The sequence below is a fragment of the Bos mutus genome, chromosome 4 (genome assembly GCF_027580195.1).
Source record: "Bos mutus isolate GX-2022 chromosome 4, NWIPB_WYAK_1.1, whole genome shotgun sequence".
Lineage (NCBI taxonomy): Eukaryota > Metazoa > Chordata > Mammalia > Artiodactyla > Bovidae > Bos > Bos mutus.
In genome coordinates this window covers 99,289,911-99,312,269 of record NC_091620.1, presented here as the reverse complement: position 1 = coordinate 99,312,269, position 22,359 = coordinate 99,289,911, and the positions used below count along the sequence as shown (strand labels likewise).

Here is a 22,359-nt window from a genome sequence, read left to right as displayed (position 1 = left end):
TGACTTATTTAATGTGAATTGTTTATTTTAATATATTGATTTGCTCTTCTTAGAAATACACATAGCAAGCAGTATTCTTTCTTTAATCAGTCTTAAAATTTACAGAGGTAATTAGAGGAATATGGATACAGAACATAATAGTTGTCTATTTAAATTGTTGTAGTCTGTTACCTACCGTTGATCTTCCTCATAAACAGAGGTGCTCATTGAATTCTGTTTATGTGTTTCAGTTGATTCTCTTGATATTTCCAGGTATAAACAAATAGAGGTGGTTTTATCATATCTTACAATTTTATACTTCATGGCATTCTCTTCTAATTGTGTTGACCAGTATCTGCAAACAAGATTAAATAATAGTGGTATATTTGTCACCACCTTAACTTGGTTGGATTGTTTCTAGTTTGTAGTGCTAGTTTTTGAGCTGAAAACATGTATGTTATTTTAAGAAAGTATAACAAATAAATAAGTAAAATATAAGTGTTGAAAATAACCTGGAAGTTGTAGAAGTTTAATATGATGCCACTCATATAAAATGTTAAAATATGGTATGAAAGCATACCAATGAGTGATGTCTAGTTCAGCATATTGGTCACGTCTGGTAAAAAGGAAGGAAGAGGAATGTATTGGGGAAGAAATATCCAGGGGGTTTCAATAGTTATAGCTAAAAGTTATAGCTATGATTATTGCTATGTTTGCAATATTTTATAAACAAAATAATTTGACTTTCTGAAGAAACATAGAGGTGTCTGTTGACAAGGAATAGAGAAGGTAGGAGGCATAAGTTGAACTCAGTTTTACAATTCACGTCCATAAGTTTTCTGAAAAAGGATCAGCTGTTTGTTCTCCTCTCTACCCTGAACATATGCACAGCATGTAGTAGGTATTCACTTAATAATTTTTGATTGAAAGAATAGAAGAAAGAAAGAGAGGAGGACGTTTTTCATTAGTTTTCCCTGTTCCTTCTTTCTTCTTATTCTTTTATTGTGCGTGCATGCTAAGTCACTTTGGTCACATCCAACTCATTTATGACCCTATGGACTGTAGCCTACCATGCCCTCCTCCACGGGATCTTCCTGACCCAGGAGATTGAACCAGTGTCTGTTATATCTCCTGCATTGGCAGACAGGTTCTTTGCCACTGGCGCCTACACATCGTTAATTTTTTTTAAGCAAATCTTAGTTTAAATAACGATGTAGATTTATTTTGTATATTAGAAGCCCACTTTTTGTTCTGAATGTAGAAAATGTGATCAAGCTTTCCATATAACTTTACAGAAAACAACCTATTACTTCATATTTATTGAGCTGCTTGTGATGTATAAAATACATAATCAAATTAATTATGGGGTATACTACTTGTGTGCTGAGTCCTAACAATGATTCATGCTAGGCTACATTCAGAGGAGGCAAAATGGTATCACAGTTTCCAATGCCTGCTGTTGCTCAGTTATATTCTGCTTTATCATTCTTTTGAAATTAGATATATCATATATCAACAAGACACTTCAAACTGTGGTGAAATTCAGAATATACAGCTTATTTTTTAATTTTAAAAGAAAATTGGAATTAAAAGGTCACACTGTTTATGTATTTTCTGTCTATGATAAAATGCATGATAGTATCTTTAAAAGTTAACAAAAGTAAAATTGTCTTTTAAAAATGCTTTCATATTTCAATGGCGAATTAGAGATTTGTTTCCTGGGTAACTGTTGAACACCTGTATTGTGAAAATTAGCACTTTCCAAATGTTTAATGAATTTGATTGAACAATATGGTTGCCACATAATGTGGCTATGAGATCATTAACTTTTATGTTAAAAAGTTATTTTATATTTAACTTTATAATTTAATTTTCCTTAAATGTTGTATTTTGTCAGCTTTATATTCAATTTAATATTATACCAGCATTTTCTTTTGATACCCTTCAATTTGAACTCTCAACATTTCCAAAAACTTCCAAGAGTCCTTCACAGACCTACCTCTGTAAAGGCTTGTGATCCTTTTTCTTAAAAATAGAGACTATTTTTTCTTTGTGAGAAAGTAAGCCTTTGTGTTGATATCTGTCAAAGAATTGAGAAGGCCATGGACCTTGATAATAAATCTTCTTTACACAGGCTTATTTGAAGACAAAAGAGCAGCCATCCCAAGGTAATGGCAGAATTTTATGTTTCTCAGAAACTGTTTCTTGCAACATTTTCCCAGTACCCCTTTTTGTTCTCAACCATTTCTATATCTTCATGAGATTTAGGAAATATAACACAATAAATCCTAATATTGTCAGATTGCTTGAAAAAATGAAAAGGCAAGTGGTATGTTTATCAGGATTTCTATAAATAATCTTCAAGGTGCACAATGGCTAAACTGTTTTGGATTTAAAGATTGCTTTTCAGTCATTTCTGCAAGACAGATTTAAGATCTTTTTGTATGACTGAGCAATTAATGTGATCAGTATCTGTTGGACAAAAGATGAATTATTGGTATTTTGGAAATATAAGTGAGGTTTAAATTTACTGATCATGAGCAATTCTACTTGTCTGGAATACTGGAAGGAGAATTCTTTGGAGTCAGACAGCTGCTGCTGCTGCTGCTATGTCACTTCAGTCGTGTCAGACTCTGCGCAACCCCATAGACGGCAGCCCACCAGGCTCCCCCGTCCCTGGGATTCTCCAGGCAAGAACACTGGAGTGGGTTGCCATTTCCTTCTCCAAGGCATGAAAGTGAAAAGTGAAAGTGAAGTCGCTCAGTCGTGTCCGACTGTTAGCGACCCCATGGACTGCAGCCCACCAGGCTCCTCCATCCATGGGATTTTCCAGGCAAGAGTACTGGAGTGGGGTGCCATTGCCTTCTCCGGGAGTCAGACAGAGCTGAGTTTAAATCCAGGTCCTCTTATACTTTTTGGTGTGTTACCCATGGTAGTTCTTTAATGTCTTTAATTCTCAATTTTCTGGATGGGAAATAGGAATGATAATACTTACATTGCCTGGCACTTGTGAGTATTAGATACAGCATATGTGAAAACTCTGTATTTAATAAATACTGAAAAAGTCAAAACTACTATTTGTTTCCTGTGCAGTTATATAGTAGGGTAGTTATTCATACAGTAAAGAGATATTGAGACTGTGATATAATAGAAATGACACTAGCTTCTGAGGATTCTGTGGTTAGCAAGACAGAGAAAATCTGCTGTCATGGAGATTACACTGTAGTGAGGGAAGACAGATAATATATAAAATAAGCAAGTAAATGGTTATTTCATTGTGATAAGAGTTATGAAGAACAGTCTGGTTGGTGGAGGAAAGGCTGGTTCCATGTGCATGATGTCAGAGAACTCACTAAGACTGTATAACAAAAACAGAACAACTTAGGCATATAAAGTTAAAGGCAGAGAGAACAGCTAGTGCCATCTGTCCAGGGATCAAAAGGAAGACCAGCATGTTTGGAGCTAACATAACCAAGTTGGAGAACTGTTGAAGACGAAGCCAGAAAGGTGGGAGGGGCCAGATTTTATAGGATTTTATAGGCCATGGCAGGAGTTTGGATTCTAGTCTAAATACAGCACTCCTGGAGGGTTTCAAGCAAAGGTGGGATGTGATAACCTCCATGCCTTACAAAAATTGCTGCCTGTTATATGGAGAATCGGTTGTACAACAGTAAAATGGAAGCAGTTGATTAGGAAGGTATTAGAGTAATCCTGGCAGGAAATATGGAATGGAAATACTGAAATTGTATTATTTGTGGTAATAGAGACAACAGGAGTTGGCTCTGGAGTATGAGAGAAAGAAAAGAATCAAAGAATGACTCCTAGAGTTTGTATTTGAGCAACTGAGTAAATTACAGACCAAGAGAGGTATAAGGCTTTTGAGGGAGGTTGGCAGTGCTTGGGGAAAGGCAATCAAGTTTGGCTTTGTACCTGGTCTGTTTGAAGTCCTTATTTAAAAGTTCAGTGAAGATATCAAGTAGCAGTGGACATATGACCTTACAACGTGGAATATATGCCAGGCTGAAGGTATAAATTGGAGAGTCAACATAAAATAGATGGCATTTGAGGCCCTTTAGAGCCATCTCCAGTTAAGAGTAACAGAGTTCTAAAAACATTGATAAAAGGAAGTTAAAAGAAATAAGATATGGGGAAAATTCAGAGAACTAAGAGAAGAAAATTAGCAAACATTCCAGTGTTGTATTGGTAAGGATGCTTTAACTGCAAGTAATAGAAAATGTAACATTTTAATATTTCATGCTTTGTGTTGATATATTCAGAATTAAGACTATTAGATGGTTGTAGGGTTAATTAATCTAAGATGTTTCTTTGTCTTCTGATGTTATCTGTGTGTGGACTTTAGGTTTACCTCTCCATCTTATCCTCCAGGTCTGAATGTATTTGTCATTTTTAGGACGGGGACAAGCTTCTCTGAAACTTTTAGGCTGTTTTAGTGAAATGCTCATAGCCTTGTACTTTCATTGAACATGTCTTAATTGCTATTATAGTTAGTAATCATTGTTTTGGACAGAGATTAAAAGATTCACAAGGCTCAGAATCTGCCTTATATATCAGTTTTGGGGGATTTTTTTCTTATTAGCACCTATCACAATAATGGACACACAGTTGATAATCAGGGGAAAGTGTATGAATGGCTTTTGTAGCTCTCTGAATGATCTTTTCAAATGTCATTTTATCAAATATTTTTTCTAATGTTTTATAGTGTTGATCATGGAATATTGAGAAATAGTTTATACTTATAGAATAACTAATTGGTCATAGAAAACATCAGTTAAGTAAATACATTTTCAGGTAAGCTTTGTAACTGATTTGGTACTTGCCACAAGGCCTACTTTTGGCAATCATTTACAAGGGTATCAGTACTTGGTTTTCATTATGGTAACAGTTTAAAGCAAAGAGTTTAAAACATTGAACACTTTTCTTTTAAGAGCAAAATAGTGTTTATACAATTATTTTGAATTCAGAATGTAGAAAATGTGGCTGTTATATTTGATTCTGTCTGATATGAAGTACCACAACTAGAGAAAATTTCTATGTGGAATTTTCTAAAATGTTATTTTTTTTTGAAGCAAAATTAAACTTTTTTTCACTCATGAAAAATTAATGTGCCATAGGAAATGTGTTACTTGGATGTCTAATGAGCTATTAATTTCCAATAAAACTGAGAAGATTAATGGATTCACTCTAGGGAAAATAGCATTCAACTTGAAATAGAGACATTTGCAGCAACTTAATCTGTTCCCTTGGGAGTAAAGTTTTAAAAAATCACTTTTAAGCATAAGTTTATTTCTCAAAGAGGTAGTCCTTTAATGTTGACTTAATAAAAGAGTAGTCAGTGTAAGTTACATTGAGAAGCGTTTGTTTCAAAGATGCAGAATACCAATCATAGAGAATGAAGGAGGATATATTATTCTGATGCCATACCCCAACTCTAGACTATAACTCATTCTTTTTAAAAAAAAAAAAACTCTCCTTATGTATTGTCATAGTTCAGTTTTTTCTCTTTACATTTTATGCCTGATAGACTTTAAATTATACTTTCTGCATTGCACTGTAATTATATGACTGCCTATCTACCACATTGGGCTTCCCTGATAGCTCAGTTGGCAAAGAATCCGCCTGCAGTGCAGGAGACTTGGGTTCAGTCCTTGGGTTGGGAAGATCTCTTGGAGAAGGGAAAGGCTACCCACTCCAGTATTCTGGCCTGGAGAATTCCATGAACTATATGGTTGTAAAGAGTCAGACCCAACTGGGCAACTTTCACTTTCACTTTTCTAACACATTGGAACACTGGCTCCTCTAGGCAGAAGACATTTCATTCATCTTGTTATTTCCAGTACCTTTCCCAGTGTCTGACACACAGTCATTGTTCAATACATTTTTGCAAGACAAAGAAAGGAAGGATTTCTAGGAATAGAACTTACTTCAATACTTAATATTATCTTTAAAAGATAAAAATGTTTAATATGAGTCAAGGGATGAAGAGTCTTGTAAAATGAGAAGATTATTTTACCATTAAGAGTTGAGTTTGATTCTCATGGTTCTTATTAAACTTCATGAATCCTCAAAACACTACAATGAATTTCATGTGTGAAACATAACTCAGTATCTCTGAATGATTTTATGATTTTACTAGCAAGCAGTAAATACAGTTTACTAGTTTACAGTATGGAGTCTGTAATGAGCTGTCCATATCACAGAAATGCTGAAACTGTTACTCATAACTGATAACCTCTATATATTATTTTGGTGAGAAACTTTACAGTATTTACAACATAAGTATACTTATTTCTAAATCATCTAACAAATATCATTTATCTGTTTGCTTATCTGTTCTTTTTGTGTTGAGACAAATTTGATTTTAAAAGCATTGCAAAAACATGTACGGTGAGTATGAAGCACCCAGCTTCTTTTGATAACTTCTTATATAATAGGACAGTTATCAAGTCTAAACATCAAGTTATATAAATAACATCATTTTCATTATGGGAGTTTGTGTTACCTTTCACTTTTTGAATGTCTTCTATCTCTTCTCTAAAATAGCACTTTAAGATTGTGATATTTCCATTTATATAAATTCTACTTCTTTGACAGTGATTTGATACATAGTCTAGGTAAATAGTAACTATAGGGCTTGACTAAGCAAAAAACTTTTTTTAATTGAAGTATAATTTTTTTTTTTACTTCTAAAACTTTTAACTTGGATTTTTTTCAAATTTATTTATTTTAATTTGAGGCTAATTATTTTATAATATTGTACTGGTTTTGCCATATATCAACATGAATCCACCATGGGTGTACACATGTTCCCCATCCTGAACCCCCCTCCCATCTGCCTCGCTGTACCATACCTCTGAGTCATCCCAGTGCACCAGCCCCAAGCATCCTGTATCCTGCATCGAACCTGGACTGGTGATTCATTTCTTATATGATATTATACATGTTTCAATGCCATTCTCCCAAATCATCCCACCCTCTCCCTCTCCCACAGAGTCCAAAAGACTGTTCTATACATCTGTCTCTTTTACTGTCTTGTATAACAGGGTTATCATTACCATCTTCCTAAATTCCATATATATGCGTTAGTATACTGTATTGGTGTTTTTCTTTCTGGCTTACTTCACTCTGTTTAATAGGCTCCAGTTTCATCCACCTCATTAGAACTGATTCAAATGTATTCTTTTTAATGGCTGAATAATACTTCATCATGTATATATACCACAGCTTTCTTATCCATTCATCTGCTGATGGACATCTAGGTTGCTTCCACGTCCTGGCTATTATAAACAGTGCTGCGATGAACACTGGGATATATGTGTCTCTTTCCGTTCTGGTTTCCTTGGTGTGTATGCCCAGCAGTGGGATTGCTGGGTTATAAGGCCATTCTATTTCCAGTTTTTTAAGGAATCTCCACACTGTTCTCCATAGTGGCTGTACTAGTTTGCATTCCCACCAACAGTGTAAGAGGGTTCCCTTTTCTCCACACCCTCTCCAGCATTTATTGCTTGTAGACTTGGATAGCAGCCATTCTGACTGGTGTGAAATGGTACCTCATTGTGGTTTTGATTTGCATTTCTCTGATAATGAGTGATGTTGAGCATCTTTTCATGTGTTTATTAGCCATCTGTATGTCTTCTTTGGAGAAATATTTATTTAGTTCTTTGGCCCATTTTTTGATTGGGTCATTTATTTTTCTGGAATTGAGCTGCAGGAGGTGCTTGTATATTTTTGAGACTAAGTATTTGTCAGTTGCTTCATTTGCTATTATTTTCTCCCATTCTGAAGGCTGTCTTTTCACCTTGCTTAGAGTTTCCTTTGTTGTGCAGAAGCTTTTAATTTTAATTAGGTCCCATTTGTTTATTTTTGCTTTTATTTCCAGTATTCTGGGAGGTGGGTCGTAGAGGATCCTGCTGTGATGTATGTCGGAGAGTGTTTTGCCCTATGTTCTCCTCTAGGAGTTTTATAGTTTCTGGTCTTACATTTAATCTTTAATCCGTTTTGAGTTTATTTTTGTGTATGGTGTTAGAAAATGTTCTAGTTTCATTCTTTTACAAGTGGCTGACCAGTTTTCCCAGCACCACTTGTTAAAGAGATTGTCTTTTCTCTATTTTATGTTCTTGCCTCCTTTGTCAAAGATAAGGTGTCCATAGGTGCGTGGATTTATCTCTGGGCTTTCTATTTTGTTCCATTGATCTATATTTCTGTCTTTGTGCCAGTACCATACTGTCTTGATGACTGTGGCTTTGTAGTAGAGCCTAAAGTCAGGCAGGTTGATTCCTCCACTTCCTTTCTTCTTCCTCAAGATTGCTTTGGCTATTCAAGGTTTTTTGTATTTCCATACAAATTGTGAAATTATTTGTTCTAGCTCTGTGAAAAATACCGTTGGTAGCTTGATAGGGATTGCATTGAACCTATAGATTGCTTTGGGTAGTATACTCATTTTCACTATATTGATTCTTCCGGTCCATAAACAGTGGTATATTTCTCCATCTGTTAGTGTCCTCTTTGATTTCTTTCACCAGTGTTTTATAGTTTTCTATATATAGGCCTTTAGTTTCTTTAGGTAGATATATTCCTAAGTGTTTTATTCTTTTCATTGCAATGGTGAATGGAATTGTTTCCTTAATTTCTCTTTCTATTTTCTCATTATTAGTGTATAGGAATGCAAGGGATTTCTGTGTGTTGATTTTATATCCTGCAACTTTACTATATTCATTGATTAGCTCTAGTAATTTTCTGATGGCATCTTTAGGGTTTTCTATGTAGAGGATTTGGGGTTGCAAAGAGTCGGACACGACTGAGTGACTGATCTGATCTGATCTGATGTAGAGGATCATGTCATATGCAAACAGTGAGAGTTTTACTTCTTCTTTTCCAATTTGGATTCCTTTTATTTCTTTTTCTGCTCTGATTGCTGTGGCCAAAACTTCCAAAACTATGTTGAATAGTAGTAGTGAAAGTGGGCACCTTTGTCTTGTTCCTGACTTTAGGGGAAATGCTTTCAATTTTTCACCATTGAGAATAATGTTTGCTGTGGGTTTGTCATATATAGCTTTTACTTTGTTGAGGTATGTTCCTTCTGTTCCTGCTTTCTGGAGAGTTTTTTTATCATAAATGGATGTTGAATTTTGTCAAAGGCTTTCTCTGCATCTGTTGAGATAATCAAATGGCTTTTATTTTTCAATTTGTTAATGTGGTGTATTACATTGATTGATTTGTGGATATTGAAGAGTCCCTTGCATCCCTGGGATAAAGCCCACTTCGTCATGGTGTGTGATCTTTTTAATGTGTTGTTGGATTCTGATTGCTAGAATTTTGTTAAGGATTTTTGCATCTATGTTCTTCAGTGATATTGGCCTGTAGTTTTCTTTTTTGTGGCATCTTTTTCAGGTTTTGGTATTAGGGTGATGGTGGCCTCCTAGAATGAGTTTGGAAGTTTACCTTCCTCTGCAATTTTCTGGAAGAGTTTGAGCAGGATAGGTGTTAGCTCTTCTCTAAATTTTTGGTAGAATTCAGCTGTGAAGCCATCTGGACCTGGGCTTATAATTCTTTAATTTAATATTAATTTACAATATTGTGTTAGGTTCACATGTACAGCAGAGCAATTTGGTTATACACATATTTATACACAATAAATTTTTTATGCCTATTATAGGCTATTAAAAGATATTGAATATAGTTCCCTGTGCTGTAGAGTAAATCCTTTTTGTTTATCTATTTTACAAATGGTAGTGTGTATCTGTTAATGCCATACTCCTAACTTATCTTCCCCCTACCCCTTTCCCTTTTGGTAACCGTAAGTTTTCTATGTCTGTGAGTCTATTTCTATATTGTAAATAAGTTCATTTGTATAGTTTTTTTTTAGATTCCACAGGTTTTATCATATGGTATTCATCTTTCTCTTTCTGCCTTATTTTGCTTAGTATGATATTCTCTGGGTTCACCCATGTTGCTGCAAATGGCATTATTTCATTCTTTTTGTGGATGAGTAATATTCCATTGTATATATGTACCACTTCTTTATCCATTCATCTGTTGATGGACACTAATGTTGTTTCCATGGCTACTGTAAATAGTGCTGCTATGAGCATTAGGGTGCATGTGTCTTTTCAAATTTGAGTTTTGTCTTTTCTGGATATATGAGCAGAAGTGGGATTGCTAGATCATAGGGTAACTATTTTTAGGTTTTTAAGGAACACATACTATTTTCCGTAGTGGCTGTACCAATTTACATTCCCACCAGCAGTGTAGGAGCGTTTCCTTTTCACCAAACCCTCTTCAGCATTTAGTATTTGTAAACTTTTTCATGATAACTATTCTGAACTGTGTGAGATGATACTTCAATGTAGTTTTGATTGGCATTTCTCTAATAATTGGCAGTGTTGAAAATCTTTTCATGTACTTGTTGGTCATCTGTATGTCTTTGGAGAAATATCTATTTAGGTCTTCTGCCCATTTTTTGATTGGGTTGTTTTTTTGTTACTGAGTTGTATGTTGTTGTTATTTAGTCGCTAAGTTGTATCTGACTTCCTGCAACCCTGTGGACTGTAAACTGCCAGACTTCTCTGTCCATGGAATTTGGCAAGCAAGAATACTGGAATGGGTTGCCATTTCCTTCTCCAAGGGTCTTCCTGATCCAGGGATCAAACCTGCATCTACTGCATTGGCAGGCCAATTCTTTACCACTGAGCCACCAGGAAGCCCTGAGTTGTATGAGTTGTTTGTATATTTTGGAAATCAAGCCCTTGTCAGTCACATCATTTGGAAATATTTTCTCCCAGTCCGTAGGTTGTTTTTTCATTTTGTTTATGGTTTCCTTGTGGCTCCAATGGTAAAGAATCTGCCTGCAATGCAGGACACCTCATTTCAACCCGTGGCCAGGAAGATCCCCTGGAGAAGCGAATGGCTACCCATTCCCTTCTGGAGAATTCCATGGACAGAGAGGAGCCTGATGGGCTATATATAGTCCATGGGGTTGCAAAGAGCTGGAAACAGCTGAGCAACTAACTCTTCTCTTTTCTTGCTGTGGAAAAGCTTATAAGTTTGATTAGGGCCCATTTGTTTATCTTTGCTTTTATTGCTTTTTGCCCTGGGAGATTGACTTAAGAAAACATTGGTACAATTTATGTCAGAGAATATTTTGCCTGTGTTCTCTTCTAGAAGTTTTATGGTGTCATGTCTTAATAAGTCTTTAAGTCACTTTGAGTTTAATTTTGTAAATGGTGTGAATGACTGTTCTAACTTTATTAACATGTGGCTGTCCAGCTTTCCAAACACCACTTGCTGAAGAAAATGTCTTTCTCCATTATATATGTCAGCTTTGTTGAAGAAGACTAATTGACCAACGGCATACGGGCTTATTTCTGTGTTCTCTTTTCTGTTCCATTGATCTCTGTCTGCTTTTGTGCCAACACCATGCTGTTTTAATTACTGTAGCTCTATAGTGTTGTCTGAAGTCTGGAAATGTTATACCTCCAGCTTTGTTCTTTTTTCTCAGGATTGCTTAGAACGACTTTTGCTGTGCCCCATAGATTTTGTATGGTTGTGTTTTATTGTCATCTATCTCAAGATATTTTTTATTTCCTCTTTGATTTCATCATTGACTCACTGATTTTTTAGTAACATTTTGTTTAGTCTCCATGTAATCATTTTTCCCCCTTGTTTCTCTTTCTGTTATTGATTTCTATTCATGTCGTAGTTACAAAAGATATTTGAAATAATTTCCATCCTCCTAATTTATGGAGGTTTGTTTTGTGTCCTAGTATGTAAAGGATATATTTATCCTAGAGAATGTTCCATATGCACTTGAAAAGAATATATATTCTGGTCTTTTTAGATGTATTATCCTAGAGATCTCAATTAAGTCTGTTCTAGTGTGTCATTTAGGATCAATCTCCATTGCCTTATTGAATTACCATTAGTTTGTCCCTTTATGTCTGTTATTATGTATGTATTTAAACACTTCTATAATGGGTGCTTATACACCTCTTCTTGAATTGATCTTTCTATTATTATGTAGTCTCCTTTATCTTTCTTTATGGCCTTTGTTTTAAAGTCTGTTTTGTCTGATATGAATATTGCTACTTTTGCTTTGTCATTTCCGTTTGCATGAAACACCTTTTTCTATCCCCTTGCTTTCAATGTATACATTTTCTTCCCTAAAGAGAATCTCCTGTAGGCAGTATATTGTGGGTTTTTGTTTTATTATCTAGTCTGCCACTCTGTGTCTTGATTGGAGAATTTAGTCCATTTACCTTTAAATTATTTATTGATAATTATTTATTGCCATTTTAAATCTTGTTTTCCAGTTGATTCCTTTGTATTCCTTCTTTATCCCTGTCTTCTTTTTGTTTTTCTCTTGTGGTTTGATAGTTTTCTTTTCTATTATGCTATAGTTCCTTTCCTTTTGATTTTTGTGAAGTTCCTGCATGTTTTTGATTTGTGATTATCCTGGTTTTCAAATATATTAACCTGTAGCTTACCTACTTGCTTTCAACTGGTAGTCATATAAACTCAAATATTCTAAAAGATCTACATTTTTCTTACTTCCCTCCCTACATTTTATGATGTCCTATTTTACATCTTAATTTTTATCCTTTTGCTGCTCATTGTAGTTATAATTACTTTCACAGAATTTTTTCATTGTTTTTTATTGTTAATATTTGCACTGACTTATTTAAGTAATCTTCAGTCCTTTTATTTATTTGCCTTTAATGTAGATACTTCCTTCTTTTCCATTTAGTGAAGACCTTTAGATATTTCTTTTAGGATTGGTTTAGTATTCATAGAGCTAACTAACCTCTAAGTTCAGTTCAGTTCAGCCGCTCAGTCGTGTCCAACTCTTTGCGACCCCATGAATTGCAGCACACCAGGCCTCCCTGTCCATCACCAACTCCCAGAGTTCACCCAGACTCATGTCCATCGAGTCAGTGATGCCATCCAGCCATCTCATCCTCTGTCATCCCCTTCTCCTGCTGCCTCCAATCCCTCCCAGCATCAGAGTCTTTTCCAATGAGTCAACTCTTCTCATGAGGTGGCCAAAGTAGTGGAGTTTCAGCTTTAGCATCAGTCCTTCCAAAGAACACCCAGGACTGATCTCCTTTAGAATGGACTGGTTGGATCTCTCCAAGGGACTCTCAAGAGTCTTCTCCAACACCACAGTTCAAAAGCATCAATTCTTCAGCACTCAGCTTTCTTCACAGTCCAACTGTCACATCCATGCATGACCACTGGAAAAACCATAGCCTTGACTAACCTCTAGGGTAGCTCAAATGGTAAAGAATCTGCCTGCAATATGGGAGGTGGTGGTGGTTGGTGGTTTAGTTGCTAAGACATGTCTGACTCTTGCGACTCCATAGACTGTAGCCTGCCAGGCTTCTCTGTCTGGGATTTTCCAGGCAAGAATACTGGAGTGGATTGCCATTTCCTTCTCCAGGGGATCTTCCCAACCCAGGAATTGAAGCCAGGTTTCCTGCATTGCAGGCAAATTCTTTACCAACTGAGCTGTGAGGGAACCCATGTTCAATCCTTGGGTTGAGAGGATCCCCTGGAAAAGGGCATAGCAACCCACTCCAGTATTCTTGCTTGGAGAATTCCATGGACAGAGGAGCCTGGCAGGCTCCAGTCCACGGAGTCACAAAGAGTCAGACATGACTGAGCATCTAATACAACAATAATAAGTAAATTAAAAAAAAAGAATTTCTCAGATACGCGAAAACTAAAAGAATATATTTTTATATATTTGTTAGAGCAGGTCAGGGTTTCCCTGGTGGCTCAGACAGTAAATAATCCATCAGGAAGTACAGGAGACCTGGGTTCAATCCATGGGTTGGGAAGATCCCCTGGAGGAGGATATGGTGAACCACTTCAGTATTCTTGCCTGGAGAATCCCAATGGACACAATCCTGGTGGGCTACAGTCCATGGGGTCACAAAGAGTCAGACACAACTGAGTGACTCTCTCTCTCTCACACATACACATCAGGTGAGCTCCATATCCCTCTACTCTGCCATCTTGATCTCCTCCACCAAAATCCTTTTAATATTATATATGTAAAATGCCTGCATTAAACTTCTCATCATATTGTAAAGGATAAACAAAATGCTGTCACATATTACTGAAGAAGTCACTTCTTCCACAATGGCCAATTCCAATATCAATGGTTATTGCTTATATTAATAAATATAAACATGCTACATATAAGTTTTTTCCAGCTTGTATAAGGAACTCATTTATTGCTGAATAATTTCCAGTCATAAAACAGTGCATGTGTGACTGGAAAGTTTAATGAGTCAGTCACTGATTTTTATACAACCTAGAAATTTCTTAGCTGTGGAACTGTTATTTTACTGATGAGCTTTTTTACCTCAAACATTTTTAGACATTATTTTTGCCTCATTTTTGCTTGATGAAATTTAATCTTGTATGTGTATGTTTAGGACAGAAAAAAATCAAACAACATAAATTTAGAAATCTCTCTTCTCCTTGAATACCTGTGGGAAAAGTAAAAATTCATATTTATTATCTTAAATATTAGCACATTTAGGATTTTTGTAATGTTACATTTAGTGAATAATAGATAATTTATGCAAAAAATACTTTCTGAAGAGCCTCTTAAAATGTTATATCTTAATATAACATAATCTTTTAATTCATACACATTGGATTTGTGCTGTTCTCATTTGAAAATATATTGCCCCATTATAGAATTTGATTTCTGGTGTACACTTTTAAGCTTATTTCCTAGATATTAGAAGCCTACCAGAGAAGGAAAATTTATTATCTTTAAGATTATAAGTTCTGCAGGGGTTATCAGACATATGCCTTATACAAGAACTCATCTGTCAGAGAAGAAAAGAATATGATTAAAATTTCTAGGCCCAGCAGGTTAGCAACCTGCTAAATACCTAAAAATTCAAAGTTGTGTGCTTTTTTTAATGTTTATGGGAAGATATAAGCTTATAGAATTAGGTTTATACTCATTAAGTGTCTGCCCTAACTCACACTTACCATCCATCATTCATTTTCGTTTTTTTAATTCGATTTTGCCAGACTCTTATCTTGCACTTACTGTTTTCCATCTCCTTTTAATATGCCCTCCCCAAATGGCTGACCCGTCCTTAGGGCCTTTCTTCCCAGGTCACAGGAATTCTCTCGATCTCAAATCATACATGGGAAATCCAAAGCCTTATTTTTAACTATCCCATTTCCAGGCCATCAAAAAACACCACAAGGAAGTTAAAGGTAACAAGAGAAACTAAAGATTTAGAAGGACAAACCTACTCAACTAAAGATTTAGAAGGGCAAACTTAACTAGATCTCCAGAATCACAGATGGAGAGATATGATGGTTAATAAATGAAATAAATGAGATATAAAATTCATATATACTCACACATGAAATTAGAAATTTATTACCATCCCTTTGGGGCTTCCCAGGTGGCACAGGGTTAAAGAATTCACCTGCCCATGCAGGAGACACAGGTTCGATCCCTGGGTCAGGAAGGTCCCCTGGAGTAGCAAATGGCAAACCTCTCCAGTATTCTTACCTGGAAAATTCCATGGACAGAGCCTGGAGAGCTACAGTCCATGGGGTCGCAAAGAGTCGGACATGACTGAGCACTCATTGTCCTTTTATGTATGTATTATACTTGCTATTAACATAAAGCCCATGAGTTTGTAATATTAGGTAATATTAGCATATTAGATAATATTACAATATTAAACAATATTTAACTATCTTTTGTTGAATCACTAAGTAGAGAAAAAGGTAGAAATTTATAAAATAGCTCCATCTTATTTAGCAACATTTATGTTTGAACTAGGTTCACTGAGAACTTCCCAGGTTACTGTAATTTTACAGTGTAGCCATAGACTTTCTAATTAAATATGCAACTTCTGTCATAAGAAAAAAACCTCTTTTGCTTTTTACTGTAAATTTAATTAAGCATTTCTTGTAAGTTCATTTCAGTATCTTTATCACGGCCCACTAAAGTTAGGATTCAGTTGTAAAATGGTAGACTAATTGCCTTTTGTATTAAATGAAATAAGAATCTCAAATATGCAACGTCAGGAAATTTAATTGTGGTCTTCAATTGCTTATTCAATGCATTGGAAAACTGAATGCCAGAAGAACAGAAAAAAGGGCCAAAGGTTATTAAATGTAGCACATCACACACATTTTGCACTTTACTTAATGATCCAAGTGTTTATTGCCATGAAGTAAATGCACCATTTTAAGAATTATGGTGGAATTGTAAAACGTTAAAAACTCTAATTAATTTTAGTCTGAAGCATGCAGCATGCTCGTTTTTGCCTAAAACATTTTCATTATCATCAGAATTTTTTCAGTTATTAAGATAAATTTTTCCCATTGTGCAGCACTAGCATATTTTCAGTATTAAAAGCATAATCTTAAATGCTGTTGAGAGTTACATCTGGTACGTTTTAAATAAGTAAAAGAGTAATTTTTGACCACAGATTAGAGTATATTATATATTGCTTTTCTATACTTACTCTACAATTAACAGCTTAAGTGTATCTTCATATTTTTTACTGGAAGTTTTGGAAGGATCATAGTTAAAGCATACAGATAATTTCAACTATTAATTTGAATCTGATTATAGAAACTCTTCTGATTAAAGGAATATTTAAAATCTAAAGAAAATATCAAAAGATAATAGAAATATTTTAGTGCTTAGTTGTACTTTCTCACTTTATTTTACAGTTCCCACCATATGTCTTTGTCTGCTGCTATAAAATGAAAACAGCTGACATCATTCTCTTTGAAAACAATCTCCCATTATGCTTTCTTATTTCTGGAAATAAAGCTTATATTTTCTGACTGTGAGTAGAAATGTAAGAAAAATGCCTGGAAGCACAGACAAGAAAATAAAAAATTAATAGCATCATCATAATAAACAGTTGAGGTACTTAAGAAAGGAATTTTAAGTGCAAAAATGGAAAGCATAAACAATTTATTTTAGCTGTATATTTTCAATGTAGAGGCTAAAGTAACCTTGAATTTTCTTTTACATAAAATCTTTGTGCATAAATCACCCTTACTTTGAATTTAGAAAACTTTCATCAAGTATTCATTTCTATTTTGTTTTTTAAATCTTTTTTTTATTTTAAATAATTTTAGACTTACCAAAACTTAGGAGTTTCCCTGGTGGCTCAGAGGGTAAAGCGTCTGCCCACAATGCTGGAGACCTGGGTTCGATCCCTGGGTTGGGAAGATCCCCTGGAGAAGAAAATGGCAACCCACTCCAGTATTTTTGCCTGGAGAATCCCATGGACGGAGGAGCCTGGTAGGCTACAGTCCACGGGGTTGCAAAGAGTCAGACATGTCTGAGTGACTTCACTTTCACTTTCAAAAGTTGCAGAAATAGCACACATAATTCCCATTTGCCCTTTATCCAGCTTCCTACAGTGTTATTATCTTCTACTGTTTAATTCTTTTATAGAGTGTTTATCTGATGTTTTTTGTATTAGACTGAGGTTCATGCATTGCTGGGAAGGATACCACAAATCAGAATTAACATGCCCTTTGTAAAGCATCTTACCAAAGGGTTGATGTTAATATGTGTTACTGGTAATGTTAACCCTAATTATTTGGTTAAGTAATGTTTGACAGATTTCTCTACTCTAAAGGTACTCATAAAGTCATTTTTAAAGATGAAATAATGGGGAAAATTTGTCCCTTTGAATAATCCAACCTTTAAAAGAAATCATTTAAAACTTGACAGTCTGTAGCATAAATACAGAGTCATCTTTATTCATAGACTGTAATTTTGAATCTAGGTACTACCTGAGCATTAAGAAGTCCAGTTGCTAAAATAATTGCTCTTTGTTTGGAGTTGGTTACCTCAAGAGAAAGGAAAAGCGGGATGGATAGGTTTTATTGACATTAATTCTTTCAACTATTATGAGAAAAAGTCAAATTTGTAAATAAAGGGAAATAGAAGGCTACCTCTTCCAAATTGATGCTGCAAGCTGAGTAGTATTTAAACAGACTCTTTTGGGTTTTATGGGATCTAGCTTAGATGAAAAATGGCACCGTTTTTACTTATTTTCTGTTTGAATGACTCTCTTAGTCTCATGTTGCCACCTGGAGCATGAGTCCATAATTACACGGTCCCTCTATGCCTAGAAATTAACATTCTCCTCACTCCAACAGTTCTGTCAGTGTACAAAGAGCAGGGAGGTCAAGGAATCACGTGTAATGATTTGGCATTACGAGTGTTACTGTTACGTGTGTGTATTCCTGAAATTCCGCATGTAACAGCAGATCTGCAAGGTTGCTGTAATCACATGTTTTCTGGAGTATAAATTAACAGGCTTAAACATTAAGAGGTAAACCTGTCTACTTCCCAGTAGCCCCAAAGGGTACATTTTCTTGTTGGCTGCTTCAGAATACTTCATGAAACAAATGTCAAACTTGTCAGGGCTGTCACTAAGAAAATGATCCTTGTAGCAAGGGTCTTCTTTCACTGGGAAACAAACAGATGTCTTATCTTAGAAAAGAGTGACAAAACCTGCCATCTATCAGGAGAAATTTTTGTCAGCCTTTATTAATCCGGTAGCGAAGAAATACTTCGGTAAAAGAGCTTCCTTTCTTTGTAGTTTCATTCATTACACAGTCATTTGTGAATGATATTTGATTTGCTGCCTGAACTATTTTAATGATTTTATTAATTTTGAACTGTTGATAAAGTTCTTATAAAAATTGACAATGTAACGTTAACAATACAAGTTAGCACTTCTGGAAAAAAAAAAGACAACTTCTAAAATCATTTCTGGAGTTTTATTATATCTAATTCTGATGTTTTATTTATAGTGATTAAAATCTATTGCTGTTAGTTTTATTATTTTGGTGATACTATACCACAGCAATTATGTTGTGTGGGACTCTTATCAGTGGGACTAAATGCCTTCTCTACACTTCCATAATCCTTTATGGAATCTATATCCAGATTACAGCTATTTTTATCCAAAGGTAGAAGAGATTGTATCTTGCTAACTTACATAAATAGTTTAAAGGCATAGAAAGGCAAGATATTTTAAGACAGACTCTCATCATAAGAAACTTTTGTACCTATGCTGAACAGGAGGTACTATTAGACATGCATTTATTAGCTATACTTTATTCCTAAGAAAAATTCAACAAAAAGACTGACATTATATAGTGAAAGTGACGTCACTCAGTCGTGTCGGACTCTTTGCGACCCCATGGACTGTAGCCTACCACGTTCCTCCATCCATGAGATTTTCCAGGCAAGAGTACTGGAGTGGGTTGCCATTTATGGAAGTAAATATTATAGATAATTCCGAGTTCTCAGGGGAAAACTAGGTAACCACCTTGTTAAACCAGTAAGTCATATTGCTGTGAGGACTTACTAGACCGTTCACATGATAAAAGCTCCATTTTTTTTTTTTTCAAAACTTAAAGACTATGAATTTGGTAAAAGCAATTTTGTCTAATGTTGCTTCTAACGTTTTTGCTCATTCCTGTTTTCAGTACTGTTTTAGTAAACTCAGAAGTGTAACCACTAGATAAGGAAGGATATTTTGCTTTTCCAAAGCACACACCTCTTATTCATTCTTTATCCCAGTATTTAAAATAGTTCAGGAAACGTTTATGGAACTCCACCTAGATACTAAATATGCCCTGTTAGATGGTAGGAATATAAGATAAAGATAAAACCTTGCCTTGTGCAACATATAGACACATTCAGTCCTACCTAGTAAAATCTTGCCACCTTTACCTGCTGATGTAACACTTTCTGTCAGTGTTCCACCTGAAGAAGACAGTGGAAAATATGGAATAGGATTTGGTTTTTATTAGGTTGTAATTAAAATGTAATCTCTGTTTGAGTTAAAGTGTTAAAGTGGAAACTGCGTGCGTGTGTGCTAAGTTGCTTCAATCGTGTTTGGACTTTGTGACCCTATGGACTGTAGCCTGCCAGGCTCTTCAATCGATGGGATTCTCCAGGCAAGAATACTGGAGTGGGTTACCATGCCCTCCTCCAGGGGATCTTCCCAACCAGGGATCAAATCTGCAGTTCCTGCAGCTCCTGCATTGCAGGCAGATTCTTTACTACTGGGAAGCCAGCCACCAGGGAAACCCAAAAACTACCTGTTCATTAACAGATTTTCAATAGTCAATTCAACATTCTATCTCTATTCAGTAGAGAAAATTTGAAAAAACAAAAAAAAACACTCAGTGGTTGTTATACGTAGAAAAATACATTAAAATTACATCACCTAAATTGATATTCAGAACCCCATCCTCTCTATCCAACATATCTATAATTATTCAGTCTGACTGATAATATTGATAACTTTTCTACTTTTCTGGTATTGACAAAGGCTAAATGACAGTTGCTATTGAAGTTTAGAGACAGTGTCTATAAAGGAAGCTTTCTCTACCTTAATATTTATGGGCAAGGATGTGGTCTTTCATGGAAAACATAGATATATATACACACATCTTGATTTGCATTTACTTAATAAAGTCAGTTTAGTAACCAAAGCTCAGTAATTATTTAATTTAATTGAATTTGGTTTTATAAGAAGATAAAGAGATACAGGGTTATATGTTTGGTGATACTGATATAATTACTGTTGTCCACAGATGCTTAAGAAATTAAGATACTCATACTTTAACTTGTGAAGAGTTAGACAATGCGTTTTACTTCAGTTAATAAGAACAAAAGGCCTTTCAGGAATACTAGGAAAGCAAGACTGCTTCGTACTTGGGTGTTACTGAAAGAACATAGATGATGAGATGGATTATAAAGTGTAAGGTGACATATTTTTCCAGATTCTCATTCATTTATACTTTGGAGGTCACCATTTAATATTGAACATAAGATGTATTTCATTCCTATGGAAGCAGACATTATGATGTCACTTTATTTATTCACCATGTTCCACAGGACCCTGCTATGAATTATGAAGCCACCACTCAGAATCGAAACTGTAGAAGATGTAAGCATTCTATTGCCTGACATGCCCATTTTAGAGTTTCCTATTTTAGAGCTGACTGATTTTCAGATAACATATGGTGGTCCAAGTAATTGGGAAATTGGCAGACCTGTCAAGAAAGTCTGCTGGATGAGACAAAAATGCCAATGTACATCAAGTGTCTCAGAAGTTACATTTACTATTTTTTTTATCAAATAGTGAAGTAAAAATATCTGATTGACCCCTAAAAAGGATATTTTTTTAGTGGCAAGTGTTTTCAAAAGTAATTTTTAGGTCATTGATAAAATAAGTTGCTTTTAAAAATACATAGAAAAATTTAGCTAACATGTAGTATAAAACAGCATGCACTGTAAATATTTAAATGTTACATAATTGTGCCATTTTGTTTATAGCCTTTTCCCTAGTATTACTGGAATCATGATAGTTAATTCTTCAGAGAAATAAAGTTAAAGTGTATGAAGTATAAGTGATTAAATGCTCTAAGGTTTGTATTTTAATGTTTTCCCAAATTTATTTCACAGGAAGATGAAAATGAAGCTGAAAGAAAAAATATATCTCAGGAGCTCAGCGTGGAACAGAAAAATTCAAAGAAATAAAGGATTTTCTGTAGTGTTTTGAGAAGTTTGCAACTTATGTAGTAGCAGATGAAATTTCTAATTGTAAAATGTTAAACTGTAAAATCTAATTTGCAAAATGTTCTCAATAAAGTCATTGAAAATGAAATGGGACTTTGCATTTGGAATTTGTATGCTTTTTTAGAGCAATTTAAACATTTGTATAAAAGACCTTTAAAATATATTTTTTTAATTCTCTAGTGAATTTGAGAATAGAGACAGAATTTCCTCTTATCTGTAATCCAAGTGTTATCACATGTGAATGACCTAAAAAAAACAAACTCTGAAAGTTTTTTTTTTTTTTGCTTGCAAGTCTGTGTTGTCTTTTTCAGGAACCTTAATAGAATTCCAATTATTAATATAAAGAAATCCAACATAGTTCAAAAATGAACAGGAAATGTTTGCAATTGAAAACCAGCAAGTGCCACAGGATGAAATATCATTTTCTGATTTCATCAACTTATACATCACATAATACTCTGGGATTGCAGGTAAAGGCTGAAAAGAAATGGTAACTTAACATTCTCTGTGACAGAAGTAGTACCATGATTTTGAATTCACATGATATTTACTAAGGACCTAGTATGTGCTTAGGCCTTACACATTTTTTCTGGACATTTGTTCCCTACTTGTGTTTCTTTGGCTTAGGAGTTTTCTAAAATTCCTTTGATTCCTATCTTTCTCAGAGTTCTCAGTAACCAGACATATTACTTTTCCTGATTCTAATTCCTAAGCTATCATCTGCAAACCTCAGCAGGAGG

At 34.9% G+C, this 22,359-nt stretch overlaps 1 protein-coding gene across 4 annotated transcripts in view; it reads left to right on the top strand.

Moving 5' to 3' along the window:
* The window catches only part of PHF14 (PHD finger protein 14), a 199,913-nt gene extending 178,206 nt beyond the window's left edge, over positions 1-21,707 (top strand). Inside the window, exons 18-19 of one of the 4 annotated variants that reach the window (XM_070369783.1) lie at positions 20,936-20,987; positions 21,506-21,707. In XM_070369783.1, coding sequence (XP_070225884.1) covers positions 20,936-20,987; positions 21,506-21,507 — 54 coding nt within the window. In that variant the 3' untranslated portion in view covers positions 21,508-21,707. Of the gene's footprint in view, positions 1-2,113; positions 2,148-20,935; positions 20,988-21,505 lie in introns of those variants that run through there. The other 3 variants (XM_070369785.1, XM_070369784.1, XM_070369782.1) reach the window with 3 other exon arrangements.
* Positions 21,708-22,359: the final 652 nt, after the last annotated feature.